The 22,632-nt window shown below is 38.1% G+C and overlaps 2 protein-coding genes across 3 annotated transcripts in view; one reads left to right on the top strand and one right to left on the bottom strand.

Moving 5' to 3' along the window:
* LOC145460697 (cation channel sperm-associated protein 2-like) overlaps positions 1 to 22,632 on the bottom strand; it is a 260,280-nt gene that overhangs the window by 91,423 nt on the left and 146,225 nt on the right. The window lies entirely within an intron of this gene.
* Positions 1,900 to 22,632, top strand: part of LOC145460244 (sodium channel protein 1 brain-like) — a 35,980-nt gene continuing 15,247 nt past the window's right edge. Inside the window, exons 1-12 of one of the 2 annotated variants that reach the window (XM_081444995.1) lie at positions 1,900 to 3,297; positions 14,783 to 14,910; positions 15,479 to 15,559; positions 15,988 to 16,116; positions 16,593 to 16,684; positions 17,096 to 17,290; positions 17,509 to 17,569; positions 18,552 to 18,693; positions 18,991 to 19,128; positions 20,309 to 21,148; positions 21,579 to 21,770; positions 22,467 to 22,618. In XM_081444995.1, coding sequence (XP_081301121.1) covers positions 2,827 to 3,297; positions 14,783 to 14,910; positions 15,479 to 15,559; positions 15,988 to 16,116; positions 16,593 to 16,684; positions 17,096 to 17,290; positions 17,509 to 17,569; positions 18,552 to 18,693; positions 18,991 to 19,128; positions 20,309 to 21,148; positions 21,579 to 21,770; positions 22,467 to 22,618 — 2,621 coding nt within the window. In that variant the 5' untranslated portion in view covers positions 1,900 to 2,826. Of the gene's footprint in view, positions 3,298 to 9,078; positions 11,443 to 14,782; positions 14,911 to 15,478; positions 15,560 to 15,987; positions 16,117 to 16,592; positions 16,685 to 17,095; positions 17,291 to 17,508; positions 17,570 to 18,551; positions 18,694 to 18,990; positions 19,129 to 20,308; positions 21,149 to 21,578; positions 21,771 to 22,466; positions 22,619 to 22,632 lie in introns of those variants that run through there. The other variant, XM_081445003.1, reaches the window with a different exon arrangement.

Raw genomic sequence — 22,632 nt, forward strand, 5'->3', positions numbered from 1 at the left:
GATTTTAACGATTGAACCTTTCTCTCAACGCAGTGGCGTATTTACCTCGCAGGAATGTGGCAATCATAAAACCCTTTCGGAAAGTTTTGCTTCTGGTTTAAGCCCTATTCACTAGATTTTTCAGAATTACTCTTTTTGGAAATCCTGAAAAACAATTGATGTCGCTTCATGCTTCAGACAGGAACTTGAAGCGCCGGCGTAGTCGTTATTTTCTTTGTTCGGAAAATTAAATTTTCAAGTGTTTCCTTTGATCACAGTATTGAATATTTTTTACTTGAGTTACTCAGTCGCTTGTATTTGTTTTTCAAAGTAAGACACTAATATAAACGTAGTTTTGAATTCGTCTGTTACAGAACGAGTTCATCAGACAACTTGAATGATTTTTTTGACGCATTAAATTTCGTATCATAAGTGGAATTTGAGTTTTAGTAAGTGCCTTGTGACATTTCACGTTCGTAATTACTTTGTTACGATAAAACGCTTTGAATTTTATGATAAGTTCGAGGTCAGAACGTAAAATAAAATTTTGATTTGAAGTCATGATATCAAATGATTGATTGGAGCCTCGCCGCCAGCCAATAGCATAATCTAATTTATGGCCAAGTAAAACCCAAGCAGTGAATACGAAACTTATTAGTAAATTAAGTTATCCTTCAATAGAACCTACCGCTCGTAATCAGTAAGAGATCCGTTTAATTTATCCATGCTTAGTGTTTTAACGCTTATCTCCATATAGAGTTTCTAGACTCTAGGGGTCCTTAAGTTCAGGCTTTATAGTCAAAGCTGCTTAGAATTTCTTGCCAGAGATTAAGACGCCGACGAGGAAAAAGGATAAACAAGCAAATTATTGTATTTAGCAAGAGAATGTCTTATGGGAAAATACAATCAAAACCAAAAGAAAATCCTGCTTAATTCTCTCAACATTTTAGGACGATCGCACAAAATATCTTTTCTGCCACAGATTTCGTCATCTTTAACAGAGATCCGCTTTGCGGTTCAATTTCTGATCGATTCCATTTTTTATCTCTTTTCCTTTCAGGTTTTCAAATATCCAGCTATTCTGGTCACTGATATCCGGTACACATTGTTTTTGTTTAACTTAGCAGTTTTTACTCTTTTACCTGAGAATTTCGTTTTGACCTTCATGGCTCGAAAAAGTAACGAAGCTTGTTGTGAGTCACACGGCTATGAAAAGATAACACTGCACGTCCATTTCCTATTCCTTGCTACACAATTGGAGCAATGACTTTTGGGAATATTTAAATTTGAACTGTGTGTTATTACTTAAAATAACTCGCTTCCTAGACAAAACAAACATCGTTTGTTTTGCCTAGCAAAAAAACATGGACGAAAAGGATCTCGTTAAAAAATACGGATAAATTGTATCGGAAGTGCGAATTAGTATCAAGAATACGTAAAATTCGCAAACGTATCCAATTTTTTTTCTTTTTCGCGCAACGCCGAAAGATTTTAATTAGAACTACTAAAGACGGAAAATATTATTTTGAAAATAATTTGCAGTATGCGGAGTTGGAGTCAACGGGTAACTGCATATGCAGCGGTTCTTTTATCCAAGCGAGCCGTCGTAAGATCAATTTCTGACGCATTGGGCGATTATCAGGAGAGACAATCTGTAAATGAGCTTGCAGTCTTTCTCTTTTTATCCTGACTATTCAGGATATTGCCATTTTTGCTCCTTTATTCCTTTCTCAGCGGAAAAAAGACCGTTGTTTTTGTTTCCTGTTTATTATCATTTAAGAAGAAAAGTTAACGAAACTTAAGTAATTTATAAACCGCACGTAAGTTCTTCGTTTGACTGCAAAATTGGTAACCTATCAGAAACGGTAACTTTTCAATGAAACGATTTAATTTGTGAGGTGAATCCATTAGGGCGGCGAATTGTAAGTTCCTTTGGTTGTAGTTTAATATAATACCATCTTACTCGTCAATTTGATGGGTGACGTGAAACCCTGCTGTCGATTAAAGAAAGACAAGATTGTTTTAATTTTTTTGCGGCGAATCATTTTGTTCGCACACACGAGAAAACCTTTACATTATCCAGTGAATTTTTATTAACGGCCAGACTAACTTGGTCGACTTAAAATGAAGTCTTCGAAGTCTTAGAAATGACAACCTTGTCTCAGTTGAAATAGATATGTTATAGCTTTTCGTTTTGTTTAATAGAGGGGCGCTTAAGATTGTAATCGTGAAAATTCAATTTTTTGCCATCACGTAAAAGTAGATAGCAGCGGGATGAATGGCACTTATTGTGAGGTGAAGCCGTTAATGTTCGTTTTCATTTACATAAATTTATTTTTGGCGCTCTCGAGCCACCTGCTTTTCTGCGCAAGTTGTCAGAGCCGCCTCGAGGATTAAACATGAAAACAAGTCACTAAAACTCCGCCGGTCAACACCACAACAACCTAAAATATGAGTGATACCCAGCGTTACTGCGTAAAAATTGAGTTCACTACAAGAAACTGAAGCTTTTCTATGATACTCTAGACCTGTCAGTATTTTTCAAGTCTCGCCTGTTAGCAGCGTTCAACTTAAAGTTTTAATAATTGAACATGAATTAGCAAGGCTATCGTGAATTTTACGCTGCAAATGATTGTTTAGCATTGAATGCACAGGGAGAAGCTAGGACTGAAGACTTATGCAGAAACCTCTGGAAGGAAGGAAGGAATTTAAAGAGCTTCTGAGGCACTCTATAACAAACGTCGAGGAATCTGGGCTTTAAGTTCGTCAAATTGCTTGGAAGACTTGCTCTATTTCAGTGAAACTTCACAATTTTAAATCAATCGAGATGAAACACTGAGAATCACAATGGTGAGGTTCGCACCGGTTATCTCTAGCGCAGCTGTGGCAAGGGCTCAGGTGAATAACCATCGTAACAGAGCTTCTGCCGCGAGGAATAAGGAGTTGACTACACTGAAAAACGCGCCGGGTGGAAGAGTGAGGTTGCCTTCTTTATACCCTGCAGTGTCGCTAAGATCTTTACACTCACATCCAGGCAATGGGGAATCAGGAATGGAGTTCCACCAGGCCACAACGACCCGTTTTACAGAGCAAGCCTCTCTTGATATTACCGACAAAACTTACAATAGAGACAGGACAAGTGTTTTAAGAGAGTTGCGCGATAGAAACAGTGGCTCTTCGCCAAAAGTTAAAGGTACTCCGTTAGTGATTGGGGCTGCCGGCATTTTGCGGGCAGCAACGGCTTTCGCGGTAGATAACACAACAGCAGAAATTACAGTCCAACAAGCCGAAGAACAAATAGAAGAACCAGAATGCGAGGTAAATAACTTCCGTATCTGAATTTCTAAATGTTCTTATCAGTTTACTGTACATTTGTAGTTTTGTCTTTTGATATATTAGGGGCAGTGGTCGATGTGTCTTTGGGGTCAAGTCTTTTAACGAGAAGTAAAATGATGATATTGGAGTTTTCTGGTCGCCATGCAAGGTGACAGTAAGGGATACAACACGACATGTATGCTGTCAGATGTTAATATTACGATGAGCTGGCCCGGCTACGCTAGACGAGCGACAGTAATTTTCTATCATTCTTTTTATTTTAACATCCGATTCACGGCATTTGAAGGTGTCTGTTAGCTAACCAGAATGCTTTTGTCTACACCATACTGCGCTATTCATTTGGGTTTCCGTCCTAATAACGCTAGCAACTGTAATAATTTTGCTGTTTTGGTTCAGTAATACCCGCTTCAGGCTAATCAAAACGCAAATATCTCTTTTCATTTCGTCACGTTGGTCTTCACATGTTTACTATTTTCTTTTTTGTTGTGTGACAAAGATGTTCATCAAATAAGTCAAACAAGCGTTTACGGGCAAGAACCAAGCGAAGCGAGTCCTTACAGTGACTTTAGGATCAATTTCGCCGTCTGTTTCACTATGTCAGCCCGTTCTTGGCTTTGTTCTCGGAATCATATTTTACCTCTCATGTAGATATTTTCGTTCAAAACAATAGCAAGCCAAACGAATGGCGGTGTTCGACGTTATGAGCATAACTTATCCGAAAAGAAGCCGATATCATGAATTATTGCACTAGTTTGGAATCGACATTTCGACTTTCCAAATTAAATTTACATGGTCTGTATTAAATATCGTGCTTCGGGTTTGTATGCAAAGTGATATTCAAATTTTCATATTTTCTTTGCTGGCTGGAGTACGCTATTGAGTTGTCGCAAAAATCCTTTTTTTCTCATTTCAAATTAAAGTTAGTTGCTAAATATTAGATATTTGCTTGTCTGTGAATGAAATTTGCGCGATTGAGATTCCACTCGATGCTTTTGATATGAATTTGTGTTCTTCTTTTGGTTGTCATGGCAGCGCTGTGTTTGGGTTTGGCTGAGTTCTTCCTCTCTATATATTGCCATTTGTCTTTTCATCTTTTGTGTCGTTTTTGGAGCTTAAAGGAAGCGGCAATGCGTTATTTAAACTTCTACTTCTGACACTGAATAAACTCTAACGTGAAATAACAGGTTACTGGTGAGATTCATATTCGCTTTGAGGAGTAGGCTATGTACCGGCTATGTACTGGCAGAGGGAATTTCATCAAAAGCTTAATTTTTCAAGGAAACGATTTTCAAGAAGAAAACCAAAAAGTAATTGGCAATGTCATGAGAAACGATTGCTGTTTTCGAATACCAGCGTATATTTATTCTTTGAAGTAGGCTATTTACATATATACTGTTTAAATTTAAATTAAAGTCGCCTGGGAGATCTTCGTCTATCGTTTTTTGACACCGCAGCAGTTGAAGCTCGTCCCGTCTTAGTAATATTTTTCAAAATTTTAATGTTTTGCTTTAAGAATACTTTGTTTCCAGAAGGCGTCTACTGCATGGCTTGGAAATATCCTTTGCCTGCCTCGTCATTTCAAATATTTAATTAATTTTGTTAAAATTTCCTTTCGCATGTTAATATTTCATGTTGGACCTTTTGTGCATGACATGGCCTCTGTTTCACTTATATATTAAAATATATTGGTCTGTCATTCGAAAAGAAAAATTTAATTTGATTCGTGCCTGTGGCTATCTTTTGTTATTTTTTTATGAATGATCTTTGCACTAAATTGCAGTCATCATGCATGCCTGCGAAAGAAACTGTTTTGCGTTTTCTATAGGTTGTTTTTTCGTTGCATCTTTGGTGGGCGTAAGCCAAAAAACCGGCTACTCTCAACTGACAGCTGCATGTGTGTCAATGGAATCGACAAGAAGCCTGAGAACGTTAACGGATTTTCACATGCTCACTGAGTTTGAGCAAAAAATCAGCCTTTGCTCGCAGACTAGAAGAAAAATAAACTAAAACATGTATGCGTAAACGTGGGAAAATATGTGTGAATACCAGTAGTTTCATCGGAGTAAATGTTCCATTTGAATGATTATTTATTTCGATCCACTGAGAAGATATCTACTCTAAGGGTGATATGATCGAGAGAGTGTCGACAGTTTTGAGGAAAGTGCTGACAAGATAATAAATCACTTCAAAAAGTTAATTTTCCAACGAATTTTGCAGGTTTTATAGATAGTAATCGATAGGTAAGAACTGTACCTTGTTTATGCTAAATAGTGCGACTGACTTGGTTTTATTGTTTTGTGATGGTCAGTTTAAAGCTGAGTCATGCTTGCAACCTATTTGTCCAAAAAAAATTAATTACACATTGTGTCAGCGCTAACACCAACGCGTCAGCACGTTCTTGCTATAAGAAGCAAGAACATGATCCGAACAGTTAAATGGGACGACGTCAATTCTTTACGTAGTTAAAAGAAAATAGTAACAATAAGGAGGTTTCTTCATTTAAATTCTAAACGAACATTTCTCGGGATTTTTGTTGGTGAATGTCCTCTTAGTGACTCTCTTCCCCTACTATCGAATTTGACATTTAGGCAGTCGTCATAGCTTCACTGTAGCTTTCTCTCGTTTGGCCCACTCTCATGCAACACTTATCCAGTTTAGCGCGACTATGATGCGTCTTTTTTCCTTTATGCGGTGAAACCTCAGGTAATATTCCAAAAGACAATAGACTGATTCCTTATGTAAAGGCAGAGGTTTCTTCATTTGCTTACGTGCCACATTACTTCCAAACCGCTGGCTTCTCGCCTTTTACATATATTGAAAAATAAGAAAGTAATCATACATTCGAATAAATGCTTGGTTTTGGGAATGAGTGAAGATCACTACAGTCCATTTGGAACCTAGGTTTTTTTTTATGTCGAATCAGTTCCAAGACTCTTCCAATTTAATAAGGTCTGTAGCATAGATTTATTGCAAAGAAAGTTACAGAGAAAAGTTGTTTCTTAAACCTCACTTTTCTTCCGAAAGCACCATTTGAATGTCTTTAGCACTCGACATTCGTAATTTGGTGAGAGCGCGTTCTCCCTCGCTCCGCTTCCGGCTCGTATGTTTTACCGCGCTTTGCAAAGGGTTGTGAGGTTTTAAGTTTTATTTTATTTGATTGAAGTCTGAAAGAAAAACTGGAGAAATCGCCATTTCGAGCAATTACTGAAGGCAAGTCCACGCCAAGAATCTGAGCGAGATGACCGTCGTGATTTGTTACCGGAAAGGGAGCTTACTGTACAATTTGTGAGCGACAGACATGGCGGGCGTAAAAAGTAAGTTCAGTGCTGTTATAAAGTCAATTGCGTTTGTCATGAATGGTCATTCATTCAACCCGTTCTTATGCCGCGGAATCGTTAATGGGGCCATATTCATGACATAAACAGGTTTAAAACATCGCCAATCTGCTAATCGTTTACTTTGTAAATTACCTAGTTTCAGGTCTTAATTGCAGTGGGTTCGCGAAAGCCAGAGCGAAAAAGGACTTCATAAAAAGAAATGACATCAATCGATCTTTTACATTATAAATCACCTTACAAGTCTTAATCTTGCGAACAGCTCGTGAATGCTAAGGTCAAAATGGACTCTGAACAAAAATGACGCCAATCAAAGTTTTTACGTTATAAATTATCTCAGAGACGGGTTCCTAAAGGAAAGCTCGCGAAAGTGAAGATGAAAATAAACTTTCTGGACAAAGAAAACAGATTTAAGAAATAAAAATATCCGGATTTGTTCTTCAAAAATGGCATATACTCAACCAGTTTGATCGCGAATAGGAAAGGAGTTTAATCACTCCAAAATTTCAGACGAAAATACCATGATCATTGCTGGTTTATACAGAGCGCTAACTGAGAATCTTTGGATTACCACTGGTTTCTTTATCATAGTTACCCAAACTACAGTTGGGTAAGAGGTTTATCCTAAAGCAATATATAGCAAAGTAAAACTGGAAGATGTTCATTTTAAGGTGTGGTCAACAAAATATTCCTTGTTTATTCACTTTCCTATCTTAGTTTTACGGCTTGAGCTACAACCTTACCCTTGTTCTTCAATACATCAGGATAGAAAGACGTCAGTATTGAATTTTTTATATAACAGCTAAAGCAATCTTGGTTTAACAAAGGAAGTTGTCTCAGTTGCTGCTGGCATTGTGCTTAAATATGCCCACCTATATCGGGATATTACAAGCAAGGTCAAGGGTACTAAAACTCTATCTAAACAAACTATAGCAAAACAATTGTTCAACTCAGACTAAAATTACAAAGCACCAAAATAACGAATTTCACTCTGTTAAGTATTCATTGACAATTTATGTCTACTAGAATTCGCCAAGATAATTATTTAGAATGGCAAATGTCCTGCTACTCACATTCTTTTAGCTTTAAACTGCTTAATATTGAAGTTACTGTAATGTACTAGTAAATAATCTACGTATTATCTGCAAGTAGGTGTTGCATAAGGGGTAATTGTCAGTAAATATATCTCGTTAGACTTTCTCTGTGTATTTCGACTGAACTGTCTAGTAAGAGATTTAATTGTCGCAATGTTTTTCTCTCCCAAAATCTTACTGTGAACTGTGTTTGTTATGCTGTCCCGGTCAAAAATAAATCCGAGATCTACGGAAAACTGGTTTAACCGGTCAACCGGTGAGCAAATACCGTTGTCCTCATGGATATTTGTGCTCGTTTCATGCATTATTTGTACTCTGCTAAATCCAACTGGTTATTAACACTCTTCGCAGGTCTTGACTTGTACCCAGTTGTTCAAAGTCAGAACACATCATCCACTGGATAAACCACTATACAGTGGATAAGTGTTGAATAAAACAATCTGCACTATCCCCTGGATAGTGATTAATTCCGGTGAATACTTTAAAACTGGAGTCTGATGTATAGATGACTTTCTTGTCTCTGCCACTGTCATATTTCTGTTTGGTGTGCATTTCATAACAATTTAGTGGACACTTCTTTCAACTGTTCTCTTTTAATCCTTAGCAATGATTTATCTCTGACTTTTAATATGTAAGGAATTGTGTTCACCGAGTTGTAGCCTCAAATCGAAACTGAACAAACGAGCTATTTAATGAACCAACCACGTAATCCGAAACTTACTCTGACCAGCGAATTACAATAGCTGAAAAAGGCGAAGGGCTAGACTCAAAACTCCAAAAACAGCAGCAAGGCTGGACTAAAATCTCAACACGGAAAAAAATAGGCCTTCGCAACAGTTGGTCGCGTGACTGATAATTTCTAAACTTTTGGCTACGGCTAAATGTATTTGAGAACTGGAAATAGCATGTTTTGAAGCAGCCAGAACGAGCCACAACACCAATTTTCAGACCAGTGCGATGTATATGTGCAAGGTTGAGACTAAATGACGATTTAAATATTGGAAAAATTTGAAGGTTTTGTATGAGGGTTTGTATGACTTTTAGTCCACTGTAATCCACCGAGGAGTTTAAGATCTGTTGGAAAATATCTTTTGGAAGTTCCTAGAGTACGTCTAAAAACTTACGGAGACTGAGCCTTCTCAGTTGCCGCCCCAAACTGTGGAATGATCTGCCTCTTGAAATTAAGTTAAGTCCATCGGTCGCCGTGTTTGAATCGCGTTTAAAAACTCATCTTTTCAGAATTGCTTTTAGATAGTTACGTCTATCTTAAAGTTTATACTTAATTTAGTTTAAATTATTATATTTAGTTTTACTTTCATGACTGTAAAGCGATATAGAGCTTTGTACATACTCGCTATATAAATGAAGTTATTGTATATATTATATTGTATTGTATTGTTTTGTATTGCATTATTGAAAGCAAGGACGCTTTGCCCTCCAGAAACCTTTTCCGTTGTTAATCACCAATATTTAGATTTAGCCAGGACTTGTTTTTCTTGGATCAGAAACTCAGAAAATGATCAATTATGAGCATGTAATTGCTCAGCGTGTGGTTTCACTATTTTTCCAGTTAAATTTTAACAAACCATACCCAGTAGCGAAACCATTTTTTTTTCCAAGATTGTAGAAATTACGCGGGCAATATATCAGGGATTTTCCAACGCGCCAGGGGTTAATTTTCGCTGAAATTTTGCCCTTGCATGTACTCCCTCCTTCTCCCCCAGAGTAATAACCTGACCTGCGCCGTCACGTCACCGACTGTTGCAAAAGGCCCATTACGACAAAGAATTACGACAACAAAGATTAAAGGTATTCGTACGCGCGAGCACGTTCTGGGCCACGAATGGCCAAAATAAAATGATGTAAAATCATGAGCGCGGACAAAACACAAACTAAGGCGAGAGGTGTGAGGTTAGAATTAAAAATTTGAAAGGTTCAAACAAATAACATGCAAATTGAACTGGGCAGGACTTAAGAATTAAGCACATGATCATCAAAGAGAAAAATTATTGACTTAAAAAACGAATTTTAGTGTTGAATTCACTTTTCGTTATCAGTTCGTCATATATTTATATTGTGTGTTTGCCGTCATTCAAAATGGACGAAATCTGCTCTAATTATGACTGGCTCTTAGCAAGTTCGCTTGAAAATCCCGTTAATGTTGCCACAAGTAAAGCAGTGAAACACGACTATTTGATATTTAGGAAATGTTAATTTAAATATATGAAAAAAAAAAGACTTGACTTTGTTCGTGTTTCACTCAAGTAAATTGACGAAGTTTGTAAGCGGCTGGTTTCCGAAGTTATCTGATGTACTCTGTAGTAAATCTGCGTATTTTTCTACAAGTGGTCTTTTTGTAAAAAGAAACGTGCCGCTAAGAATACAGCATCCGTCCCATTTGACAACTTTGCTATTTCGTGCTGCATTTCATGCTGATTCACTATTCTTTGACTATTCCTATTGAGAGTTAATAATCCTTGCGTAAAAGAAGTGATTTCCTAAGACAACGTGAGTCGATTATATTTAGCTGCTCTGCTAAGTTGAGTATTTTTTCATCGGTGCAAATAATTTTCAGTATTTTGAAGCTCACCAAGGAATCGTAAGTCGCCATGGAAGAATGCCAAATTGACAATTTTACCATATCAAAATAATCGTATTTCGCGCCTAAAATAAGTGGAAAAGTTAAAAATGAAGATTTCATTGATAGCAACGGGTTTTCCAACCGCTAAAACAACATAAGACTTGTACTAGCCTTTTTATCACGGGTGGAGGTCAAACGCAACTGTCATTTTCACTAGCTGTTTTCTTTTTTAATGGCATTTCTAATGCTGTTGACGCGAGCGCTAATTTTTCTAAGTAATTAGCATTTGATTTTAAGAAAATATACTCGAGCAGTGTTCGACTCTCTTGAGTTGTTGTACAACGACATACAAACGCTCACAGGCTTTTTATGCAGCTCTCAGGGATGTACCGTAACACATATTTGTTTATATGCGCGCAATTAATTCAGCTAAACCTCGATATGCGAAACATGATTAAGAGCGAATTTCCCCTGCGGCAGGTGCGACGTATAAAAAGGTTCCCATGGTGATGGACCCTGATACGTCATATAATCTTTACACCAAACAAACTTCGTGTATGAAGTCTAAAGATGTACAGAAGTCCCAGAGTCGCTTAACCTGACAGGAAAAAAAGCAAGGGCGAGAAGAAAATATTCTGGTGGCTTTTGGACTCTCTTGGGCACGCCTGCTTCTCGCTGAAACCATAAATTGATAATCAGAGAACGATGCATGTTTAACAGCTCGGTACGACTGTCTAACCATGAAACGTGTTTTAATTTGTTTGCTGAGATGCAGTGGCAGAGGAAAACATTGTTGATGTTGTCATTCTATTGGCCGTCAGCGATAGAAAGGAGAAACGTTCGTTCAAGAAATCATCTCGGTTAAGCATTTAAAAAATGCAAATTCGACATCTTTGCCACGATGAAATCAAGCGCCAGTTTTAGAATAACATCAAAGTCTTCTAATCTAAGCGCGAAAGTAAGTAACAGGAGTTTCAATCGTACCTTGTCGGGGACTTCTTTAAAAGGAATTTCTTTTAACTCGAACTCGAGTGACTCTCAAACATGCACCTTCGTGCCAATACCGCCGGAATATCTGCGTCAGCCACTGGAAGATTTCGATTCCCCGCAAACAAACGTAAGTCAAATAATTTCGTTAAATATTAGTCTAATGCGAAGTTTAAGTTAAATGCTTTCCTGCTTCCTGTATTCAGAAAGTCTGCCGTTGCCACCGATAATACAACACACAATTTCCCAGCCATTACTAATATACCTAAAGCGGGTATGGACAAAATCGGGCATACTGGTTATTTTTTTCAACCGTCAAACGTTGAAAACTTGCCATATAAATCTAGAAATTCCCCAAAATATAAAGTTTGGTGGCGTAAATCTCAGGATTATTTTGTGCTTTAAATTTTGCGACAGATCAGTTGTAAATGGCGAATAAGTGAGACAGAAAAGTTATCTCTTCTGATGATAATTCTTTATGATAGTCGATGGCGCGAACGAACTTGACTCGAGATTGGTTTACGCTTTACTCATTTTTAGCTGATATTAAAACTGTATAAATAGTAGCGCTTTCAATAATCTTATTCCTAGTGTATTTTTATTACCGAAAATAAACACTGTTCTCGAAAAAAAATAATTTAAACAGAAGTGCAGATCACCCGGGAAGAATTTTTTACTTTACATGTGTCATTTAAAATTATTTTCGGTGAGAGCGGAAGAAGATATTTTGTTTTCATGGCTATCAAATGTTAGGAATTAGGACTCTAAGCAAAGCTTGTAAATGCGTTCAACTTTCCTATTACGCAATATCGCTTAATTCAGACCGATGTGCAAAATTAATTGTAACAAATCTTTGACGCGCGGAAGTTAGTTTATTGGTAAAGAGAGTTTTGGACGCAGAGAACCTCCCTAAAATAAAATCGTTAATATTTATCTATCCAGCCAAATTGAACCAAAACGATTTCGCTTTTCAAGTTAATGTTCTCCGGCTCCAGTGCGTTATCTTAATGTAGAAACTGACTGGTGACGTGAAGTCAATTGTATGAGCTTCAACTTCGACGCAAAAGATAACTGTTAAGCGTTGTTAAGGAAACATTAAACGAATACCGCAATTTCAATATTTAGGTACTTTGCTAGACGTTTCGACGCTCAATCCACGAAACCTTCCTAAAAATTAAATTGATAATTCGAGTTTGTAAATGTAATCCAGCGTTTATTTTAGTAATACGTGAAGAAAATCTTCTTGAGAACAATGCCACAAAACAACTCATATTTACCTCCGACTGGACTGACAGATAACACAATTAAAGGAATTGATAATTTAGATCGCGAATTCACATGCAAATAAAATACTTCTGTAAATTGTAAAATATTTATAAGCACCGCGTTTGAAAAGATGACCCCTTAGTTTTCATGGATAATGGACATGAAAGCTTGGAATGGAGTATTCAAATTCTCTTTAGAGAAAAAGACATAACTTCGATTTTTAATACCAACACAAATGTTTATTTACAGGAACGTTTTGCAACTAAAAACTGTTGTTAAACCCGATATAACTAGGGATAAAGGGCGACTTCTAAAAATATTCATCGCTAAACTGTTTCATGACATATGTGAAGAACAGTTTGCAATTTATGCCTCGGTCCCGAAGTAAATACAAATTGCAATTTTTACTCTGATATAACTAATATTAAAGCCCAGTCCACTGATATGGTGTGCAAAGAAAAAGTCTCAATTAAGACAGTTTTAGGAAAACAAATGCTTTAGCTTTGCAGAACAGACGGCAGTTTTCATGCGCGCATTGAATCCCTCGCTCGCCGGGAGAAGCCATCTGCGATTCGCGCAATGCCTCCCTGATGATGACTAAGCAGTATAGTGATTGTGGGGGATTAAATGAGTGGGAGAAGTCTTAGTTAATAGAGGAGAAAGGTTATGCAAGCCCGGCAAACATTATGATCGTGCACAATCTCTTAGTTTGCGTTCATACATAACGCATGAATTAATTAACCGGACCTTTGCTGGTGGTCAGTCTCTCAGTTAGAAGTTAAGTGCTGTTGTGTTTTGTGCACGGTCAAGGCCAAAATAGCCAACAAAGAAATTTGCTGGACTTCATTTTAACCACTCCACCTATTGCAGATGAGAAACGGTTACTTCATTCATGTTCCCGGACAATTTTAACTTTGTTTTAGGGAAACAAGCGAAGCATACATTGCTACCAAGAAGTGCATTTTATTGGCTTCAGTATTTCAGAGGGCAGAAAAATCTAATTGGTACAACAAATATGCTTAACCGGTACCAAGCTTCTCAAGAAAAAATTATTTAAATACAGTGTCAGAAATTTCAAATCTTAATTTAACTTCCTATTGTGAACCCATTATTGGAGCTAATACGTTCATAAACTTCAGCAAGATTATTTTATGCATAAAACAATTTTAAAACCTGTTAAACAAACATATGTTAAGTTAACAAAACCTATTTTTAGGTTTGGCTGATGGGGTAATATTGATTATGTTTATATATACGCGTATCCATCTTGCTCAGTATACAATATGAAATGGTCGGACACACCTTTGTTTTATTGAGATTATTCACTGTACTGCAGATATTCCCGCTTTCCTTTCCTTGTCGCCACTTGCATGCTGAATAGATCGCCTTCAGTTATATCACGGGGTTGACCATAAAATAATTAATGACTGTCAAAAATACGATGACCTTAGAAATGTTCGAGAGTTGAATACTTAAATACTAAGATGGAAGTAACCTTTTGTGTGATTAGACACTAAAAAGCTGAAAATTTAAATTAGAAGCTGTTCATAAAAGATCCAAGACTATTTCATCGCAAGTATTGAACTTATTCCGCTGATGGTCTTAGACGGATTAAATTTGTGGGCCATTTTACGGTTAGCGCTCTCAACAGTCGTTCAATGGTTACTGTGACCACAGTTTTATACAAACATGCACGGTTCAAGCGTTTGAGCAGGACGAAATGACTTAGTCAGCTATAAATAACTTTTCTGTTTAGAATGGCAGAAGGACGGCAAATACTCGGCACGCCCTCAGCTCGCAGACCTTCCTTCTGGTCGTAAGCTAGTTATGTCTGATAATCTGTCCTACCGACAGCAGATGTTCCCACAGGGACGGCGGAGCTGGGGGATGGCTGGGGGGTGTTTTAGCCCCCCCAGTTTCAAGCAAAAAATACATAAAATAATAATTTTACAAATCTCTCCAGATCCCCTACAAGATAACGCCTCTGGCGCTCGCTTGTAAGCCCCCCAATTCAAAATACGCTCCGCCATCTCTGTTTCATATGCCGGAGCAGTATTCCAGCTAAATTTGATAAACTAACTATAGTAAGTCAGCTGTTTGAATACTAAACTTAAGTAAGTAACCATTCGTTTAGCAGGTCATTGGGGAAACCCTCTTTGTGACGGCGCCAATGTCTAAACTTATGAAATTTGTTTCTTTTTCAGACATTTGTGATCGTAGCTTCTCGGCTTGGCAGGCAATACGTATTTAGATTTAGCAAGGAGAAATCATTATATTTATTTGGACCATTAAACGCAGTGCGGAAAGCAATAATTATTCTTATTACAAATCAGTATCCTTTTGAATATTGAATTTAAATTTATCATTGTCTTAGAGTGAGTAATGTAAATGTGATAAATAGACCAATAATCTTTTTCATTACATTAATCCCCTTTCACATTTGTGGATCTCCCTTAAAAGTGATTTTTTGGGGGAGCTATGACAAGACATAATGCAGTCATGGACTACAGTAATGGATCAGAGAAACCCGCCTACTCCAACTGACCAATGAAAATACGGTCTCCTTTTGAGAAGCCATTGAAATGTCGAAATGTGCGTGTTGCCTTTTGCCTCTGTTTCTAAGGGATTTTTTATGCTAAACCATTCAAATGAAAATAAGTTTGATTGACATGAAAATAAACTTACAGGTGAACACATTTTCTATCAATCAGAATGGTCTCGAGCGAATAGTCGTGTTGGCAAAGAGACAACAAGCAACTCGAGTTCGAAAATGGCCATTTTACGTGTTTTCAACAATCGAAAAACTTCACCTCCACTCTGTTATTATGTGATCGGCCAAACGAAGTTTTTCTACTTGTAACGACTGTTCGTAGCAGTTAACTTCCTTAACCTAACTGTAGATTTTTTGAATTATTTATACTTCTTACCATAATTGTAAATTGTATTTTTCTTGCCCTAAAAAACGCTCCAGAGGAACCAGAGTAAGTGATAATTAAGTTTAAAAATAATTAAAAATTAATTTATTAATTACGCCATGTTGTCAGGTTTTTTCTGATATTTCATTATATAAATGATTCAGGATCTTTTGATCCCAGGGGAATCGAGAACTTCGACGAAGGAAAAGAAGGCAGATTGGGCACAATGATTCGGTAATCAACTACTTGCTTTCAAGAGAACAAAAATTTGAGAAACTACCCTGAGGGACGTTTTGTACGGTAGGCCAGCGATATCTACCTACCAGGAAACACGCTCAATTATCAGTTGCCTAGACAGGTGCCTTCTGCAAAAGATCTTACAAAAGTGTACCCAACCATTTTTTTACCCAACTATTTGTTTCCTTTCAAACCGGTTTGACCAAAATATGATTGTATGCTGTCGCATTTAATTAATGTTTTTTTTCTATCATTAGGTACGTCTTCGCCGCAATATACACGGTTGAAATGATTCTTAAGATTATGGCTAAAGGCTTTTGTATGCACAAATTTGCTTATCTCAGGGATCCATGGAACTGGCTAGATTTTGTTGTTGTAATTTTGGGGTAAGTTTCACGATGCTGTTTTTGTAAAGTAACCCTTTAGCTGTTGATGTATTTTTAACACTTTTAGAGAGGGAAAGGGAGAGGATAAACGTTCTTATTGTTCTCGAGTAAACGTATAAACGTGTTCAAATATCTATTGATGTTCCGTAGTAGTTTAACCTTTTCTATCTCGACCTGTTCGAAATTTGTGAGGCCCTGCCAGGGGGTTAAGGGAACAAGGGGACACGAACCTTTTTTTTCAGGGAAAAGGGATAGCTTTGGATTAACCTACAGGAACACGGGATATCTCTACTATAACGGAACGTTTGCGAAAAATTTCAGGAAACGATAAGAACGAAGACGAAAATGCGAAATTAATTTTTTTAAAGGAATCAGAGAGTATTTATTTCAGGGAGGCTTCCATAGGTGTCAGTGTAAGAAAGGATTCACAGTGGTGACTGTCATTTTAGATGTGTTTTTTTTCTTTTTCTTAACAGGTATATTACTCTTATTCCTAACGTCTACAACTTGTCAGGGATTAGAACATTTAGAGTTCTTCGAGCTCTTAGAACTATTTCAGCAGTTGAAGGTGAGAACAGGACAAGGTCTCAATGTCTACTGTGCGGCCGCTGAGTACGGTGAAAGATAGGTTCCTCACAATCGTCCTTAGTCTAAGATTACTTCAATAAAAACGACGAGCTAGAAAGTTTGAAACCTTTCAAACACGTAGTTTTGAAACACTCGACCTAGGATACCCGCTTTTAATGTGTACCCGAAAGTTTGTATTCTCTTTTTAAAACTGAATATCTACAGTCGTTTGATCTAGCACTCTACATTCAGTATTGAAATTTTGTCAATCTCCTGTTCAAAATATGAATTCCCCTTGCCAGTTTCCTCACATTTCTATGTAATGTTATTTCTGAGAATTTGGTACTATATCATGACTCCTGATGAAAAACATGCACTAGTAGCCTTAACCAGTACTCTTCCTTTTTGATAGGTTTAAAGACAATGGTAAATGCTCTTCTCAAGTCCATGACCATGTTATCAGACGTCTTGATCCTCACACTGTTTTTCCTGTGTATCTTCGCCTTGGTTGGAATGCAGCTCTTTGTTGGACAGCTGAGAAATAAATGCGTTGCCACGCCCATGCCACACAATTCGATTGGCTATGACAAATATATATCCAATCAAAGTAAGTGGCATCTGCCAATCACAATCTATTGCCACATCGTTTCTAAAATTGGAGTTTTTGTAGCGACTGATGACGCGACTTTTTAATCCAAATTGTTTTACATTATTTTAAGCACGGGATAAAAGGACTGTTTAACTCAACAAGTCAGATATCAGCTAGGTTCTTGTCTTGAGTGAGATAGATATTTAGAAGCCTTGAATTTGTACCCCTCTTTTCAGGTGTGTGGCTTAGATGTGACAGCGACGAGCTTGTGGTTTGTGGAAATGCGTCAACTGCAGGGTAACAACAGTAATCAAAACTATAACAAAATTCTCGAACGTGATTGGCTATCAGCAGCCCGATTTGAGCATTAATTGGACAGTTTACGCGTCATGCTTGTAATTGGACAGTACGCGTCACTTTGCGCGCGCTGCTGCGGTGCACTTTGTTGAGTAAACTGCTGTGTTTTTCAGCATTCATAACGACGTTTAATTGTTCAGCACTCAATTGATGCTTTGTTCGTTTCTCGAATTTTGTCATAGTTTTGATTAATTGGTAACAGGACATCGTGTCGTCCAATTCAGTCTGTAATCATACTCGTGATTAACAAATCGGACTCCCGCTTCGCGGTCGTCCGATTTTGTTAATCACTCGTATGATTACAGACCGAATTGGACTCCACTCAGTCCTATTACCATTATTAATTCTTACCTTTATGTTTACCGAGCTCAAATTTCATTTGTAATTACCGTCTCTTTGACGTGCGGTTGCTCGCACGTTGATTGGCTAAGACGTTTGGAAAACAAACAGAAAGATTTCAAACTTTTCTATAGCAACACCACTGACCTAGACGCAACAATTGGATCATTGGATCGTCATTTTCGCTCTAAAAGCGAACCATGTTATCTTCATGTTACATCAAACAACTAATTAAACGGGAACGCTGTAAAACTCCTGTTTTCATTCACGAAATCCATTCAGTAATCTGCAAATAACAAATGGAGCGGGAAACGATCAGAAATATCAAAAACACCGTTTAACAGTCTTCTTCCTCCTTACAGAAGTTTAAAGACTCTGAATACCTCACTTTGGACAGGAAAAGCGTTCGATACCAATAAATCTCCTAGTAAACATTTCAGCGTATAATTTTGCTGTACTGTTTTCCTCTCCTTTACTATTTTAATCCGTTCCAAGACCAGTAGAGATGCTCCGTTTGATGCGTAGTTTCTTGCTTAAACAATTTTAATTGTTAAAAATGCCTGATAGGATGAATTTATTTCAGGACCTGTCCTGCGAACTACACGTGTTTGTCAGTCGGTGATAACCCCAACTATGGTTACACTAACTTTGACAACTTCGCCTGGTCTTTGGTAACTGCTTTTCAACTAATTACAATGGACTTTTGGGAAAATGTCTTTAATTATGTGAGTATTCACCTTTTTCAATTTGTTTTTTGTAAGACGCTTTTTTCTTTTCCGCGTCGGCATATTTTTTCTAATCAAAGTATTTCTTAATATGGCTAATTAAACTGGAACTGAAAATAACTGTGATTTCAGTAGTTAGTCCAAGTGGTTTCGTGGCCTTTACATCACTTCAGCCAGGGTCCCTCTTTCAAAAGGGACCCTGGCTGGACATCAGGTTCGTTTGCACACTTTCTCATATGTCCTATCGTAAGATTTCTATCTTATTGCTTAATAGAACTATTTTATCCTGTTTTACAGGTTCTTGCCTCCATGGGTTCTTGGTACGTGTTCTATTTTATGTTCGTGGTGTTTTTTGGATCTTTCTATCTCATTAATCTGGTGCTTGCGGTGGTTGCGGTTTCATATCAACAAGAAGTAGTGGCGATGCAAGAAAGGGTAAGAGATGTGTTACCAGGCAAAAACATTAAGCTGATATGTACTATTGGGATTATGTTCTGGTAGCTGCAAGCTACCAAGAGAGGATGGGTAAGAGAGTTAATCCTCTATGTAGACCTTATTCCCAAGGTGATCCCTCCCCTAGTGATGGTATACGTTCTTCCCACGGACAATTTTACCACACGCGTTGCGTAGATGTTTTTGTGGAGGATGAAAATACAAGTAAAGCCGCTTGGACTGTCCACGTGAGCAAAATCTGTGTCACAGGGTTGAGTATATGTAGACTCCCTGGGATTTTTTAAATAACTTGAGAGGGGTATAGAGAATAATACACGGCGGCGCAAAGATATGAATTTTATTTTTGAACATTGAAAACAATATTTTAGGAACGAACGAGAGCAGCGAGTGAGTAAAATATTGTTTTTGACATGAGGAAGCCAACGTGTAATTTTCTTATTCTACAGACAAACTGACTGTTTGCATAAACAGCCGCGAGAAAGCGGGAAATGACGTCATAAGTATCCATGGAAAATACGCCATTTTTGCTGTGTGCATAAGATATATGGGTTATTGACCAAGCGTGAGGTCAAGATGGCTGGACATTGGTCAAGTTCCTTTTTTGCATGTTTATGGGCCCAGACGGAGACGAGGTCCATAAACTCGCAAAAAAAGAACTAGGCGAATATCAAGCCATCTTGGCCGAACAAGCTTGGTCAATAAAGGATTTGTTATATGGCTTTCGGGAAAATTTTTCTTGCGGGTAACGGCGAGTAGTCCCGAGCGGGCAAGATAGCTCCATCTTGCCAGCTCGGGTAGCCAATCACAGCGCAGGATTTGATTCATCTTGCCCTTTCACGGAGCTAGCCATATAATAATGTTCCTTATTCAGAAGTCTCTCGCGAAGCAATCTAGACCCTTCGCATTAATAGCTCCGATATTTGAATAACAATACTTATACACCCTAAGCCTAACATTCAGGTGATAAATCCTTTGTCTGGAAACATAAACTCGAGGCTTAGGATGCATTTGTTATTCATCAAATTTAGGTCTATTTGTTTCCAAATCAAAGGCCAGTTAGAGTGTGAACATTAGTTTTACTTCCAGTATAACCTCTATAAGCCTGCCGAGTTTCCCTTGCTTGAGGTGTATTTAAAACTGTTCAACTTTTTTCAATTTACAGGATAAAAACTATGAAGAGCTCAAAACTGTTGTATCGTCGTACTCATTTCACGGGCGTGCTGTGCCAAAACTTCTTACTGAAAGTGGGAAATCAAAACAAGAAGCCCTGGTAACAAAATGCAAGCTTTCACTGTGTCTTCCTTGCTTCAAAAACTCTGCAAGCTCAAAACCTCACGAAACTAAGAACGCTACTAACACAGGAGAAATTGAAGGAAGTCACGCGAGTTTGCATTACTCGCCGTGTGGTTCTCATGTGATGGAAATGAACAATGTAACGGGGGAGTATTCTACGGTCAAGGATAAGAACGAAAACGTGGCCGACGAGAAAGCATCGAATGGAAAAGACGTGCAAATACGATTAACTCCGATTATTTCTACACCCAGTCAATGTCAACCTATTAGGACGTCATTAGTACATGATTCTATTTCAGAAACTAGTAGAAATTCAAATGCGAAATTTTTAGAAGTGAAGCCAACTTGGGCAAGAACGTTAACCGTAATAAGTGAACAGGAATCAACAGACCCTGATAACCACTCTGTAAATTCAGATGACTGTAACGCAATTAAGCAAGTCAAATTCCCTGGGGTATCTCCGATTTCATCACCCGTGGGAAGTCCTCGGGGATCCACGGGGTGGGAACCCCAAGGAAAAGACGCTAAACACCGGAAGGAAGAGTTATCGAGGCGGAAATGTATTCGGAAACGTATTTCTAAACTGACGATGGATCCGTTGTTTGATATGTTCATTACATTTTGTATTCTTGTTAACACTGTGTTTTTGGCCTTGGAGTATCATGGAATGAACGAGAATTTCAGAATGGCCTTGGATGTTGGAAATATGGTAGGTAATAATAAATAAACTAATTTAGCGATCCACCAGGAGATGCTGGTCAGTGCCGAGTGTCCTCCGGTGGGGGTGGGAGCCATGAGGATACCCTGACCCATCGGGAGACAAGGTTTTTCCCGGTGGGGCCGTGTGAATGCCATGACCTTGGTTAAAACTTGGAATTCCCGGTGGGAACGAGGATTTGCCAGGTCTGGCCTGGTGTTTGAAGGTCGGATAACGCTATCTACTAAATAAATCGCTATCCAGTGGATAAATGTTAACAAAACAAAGCGTTCTATCCACTGGATAGTAATTTATCCGGGGAATTCCGTTATCAACCTTTCGAGCAACCCGGGCCTAGTGACTTGTTCTCACCATTAAAGAAATAACGTTATTCAAGTAAAATTGAAAGCAGGGATTAACGTTCCTGATCAACTGTTTTTAGGTTTTCACATTCGTGTTCCTGCTGGAGATGGTGTTGAAAGTGACTGCGTTTGGTCCTTGTGGTTACGTGAAGAGTCGATGGAATATATTTGATGGCTTCATTGTAGTGATAAGCATCGTAGACCTCATTATCGAGCGAGTTGTTAAAGTTGGTAGTGGCGCTGGACTCAGCGTCCTTCGGACGTTCAGACTGGTAAGTGATTTGCAGTGGAACTAAGCTGACTTGTTTCTCAGTAGAGTAAGAGAGCGCGTCACGCCAAAGCTATTACACCGTACTCGGGTAAATTCTGTCCCATTTATATCAGTAAGTGGAACGTGGAAGATTGAGGAGTACTGGCCGCCATCTTGGCTGTAATCGAACGTCTTACTACTTCAGACCTGCTGGAAATTCTCCGTGATGCGTTGAAAAAAAAAACGTTAATATAGTAGCTACGTGCTTGTAAAACAGCCATGAACTTAGTGTGGTTGGTGGAGAGAAGTGATGATCTGTTTGTAACACACTCCATTACCACAGTATTTTTTGTAAGCAGTATCCAACTTGGAGAGGATCTGTTAGTGATCCCAAAGATGAGAGGATAACCTAAGAGAGTGATTCCCGGTTCCCTGTGATAACTGTATTACATTTGTAACACATGGAACTTGTTATCTTTACCATGTTGTCGTGAGCTTCAAGCTCACGGCGACATCCAGATTTCTCCCGTTTTGTTGTACAGCCACCACCAAGTTAAAACAATGAGCAAAAACAGGATGCTTTAAATATTACTGTTACTGATTTTATCACAGGACAAGAAGATAAGCCCTGGGAACTAGATCAAAATGTCAATATTTCATTTCTTTTCCAGTCTTCATTCTCTGCTCGATATCTCATGTGCACATTCTTGTATTTCAGCTGCGTGTTTTCAAGCTTGCGCAGTCATGGCAGACGATGAACATGCTGCTACGAACAATCGCCAGCAGCATCGGCCAGCTTGGTAACCTCACCTTGGTTTTGGGGATCATTGTTTACATGTTGGCAGTGGTCGGAATGCAACTGTTTGGGAGGTAATCATGTAAAA

Source organism: Orbicella franksi, chromosome 1, assembly GCF_964199315.1.
Source record: "Orbicella franksi chromosome 1, jaOrbFran1.1, whole genome shotgun sequence".
Lineage (NCBI taxonomy): Eukaryota > Metazoa > Cnidaria > Anthozoa > Scleractinia > Merulinidae > Orbicella > Orbicella franksi.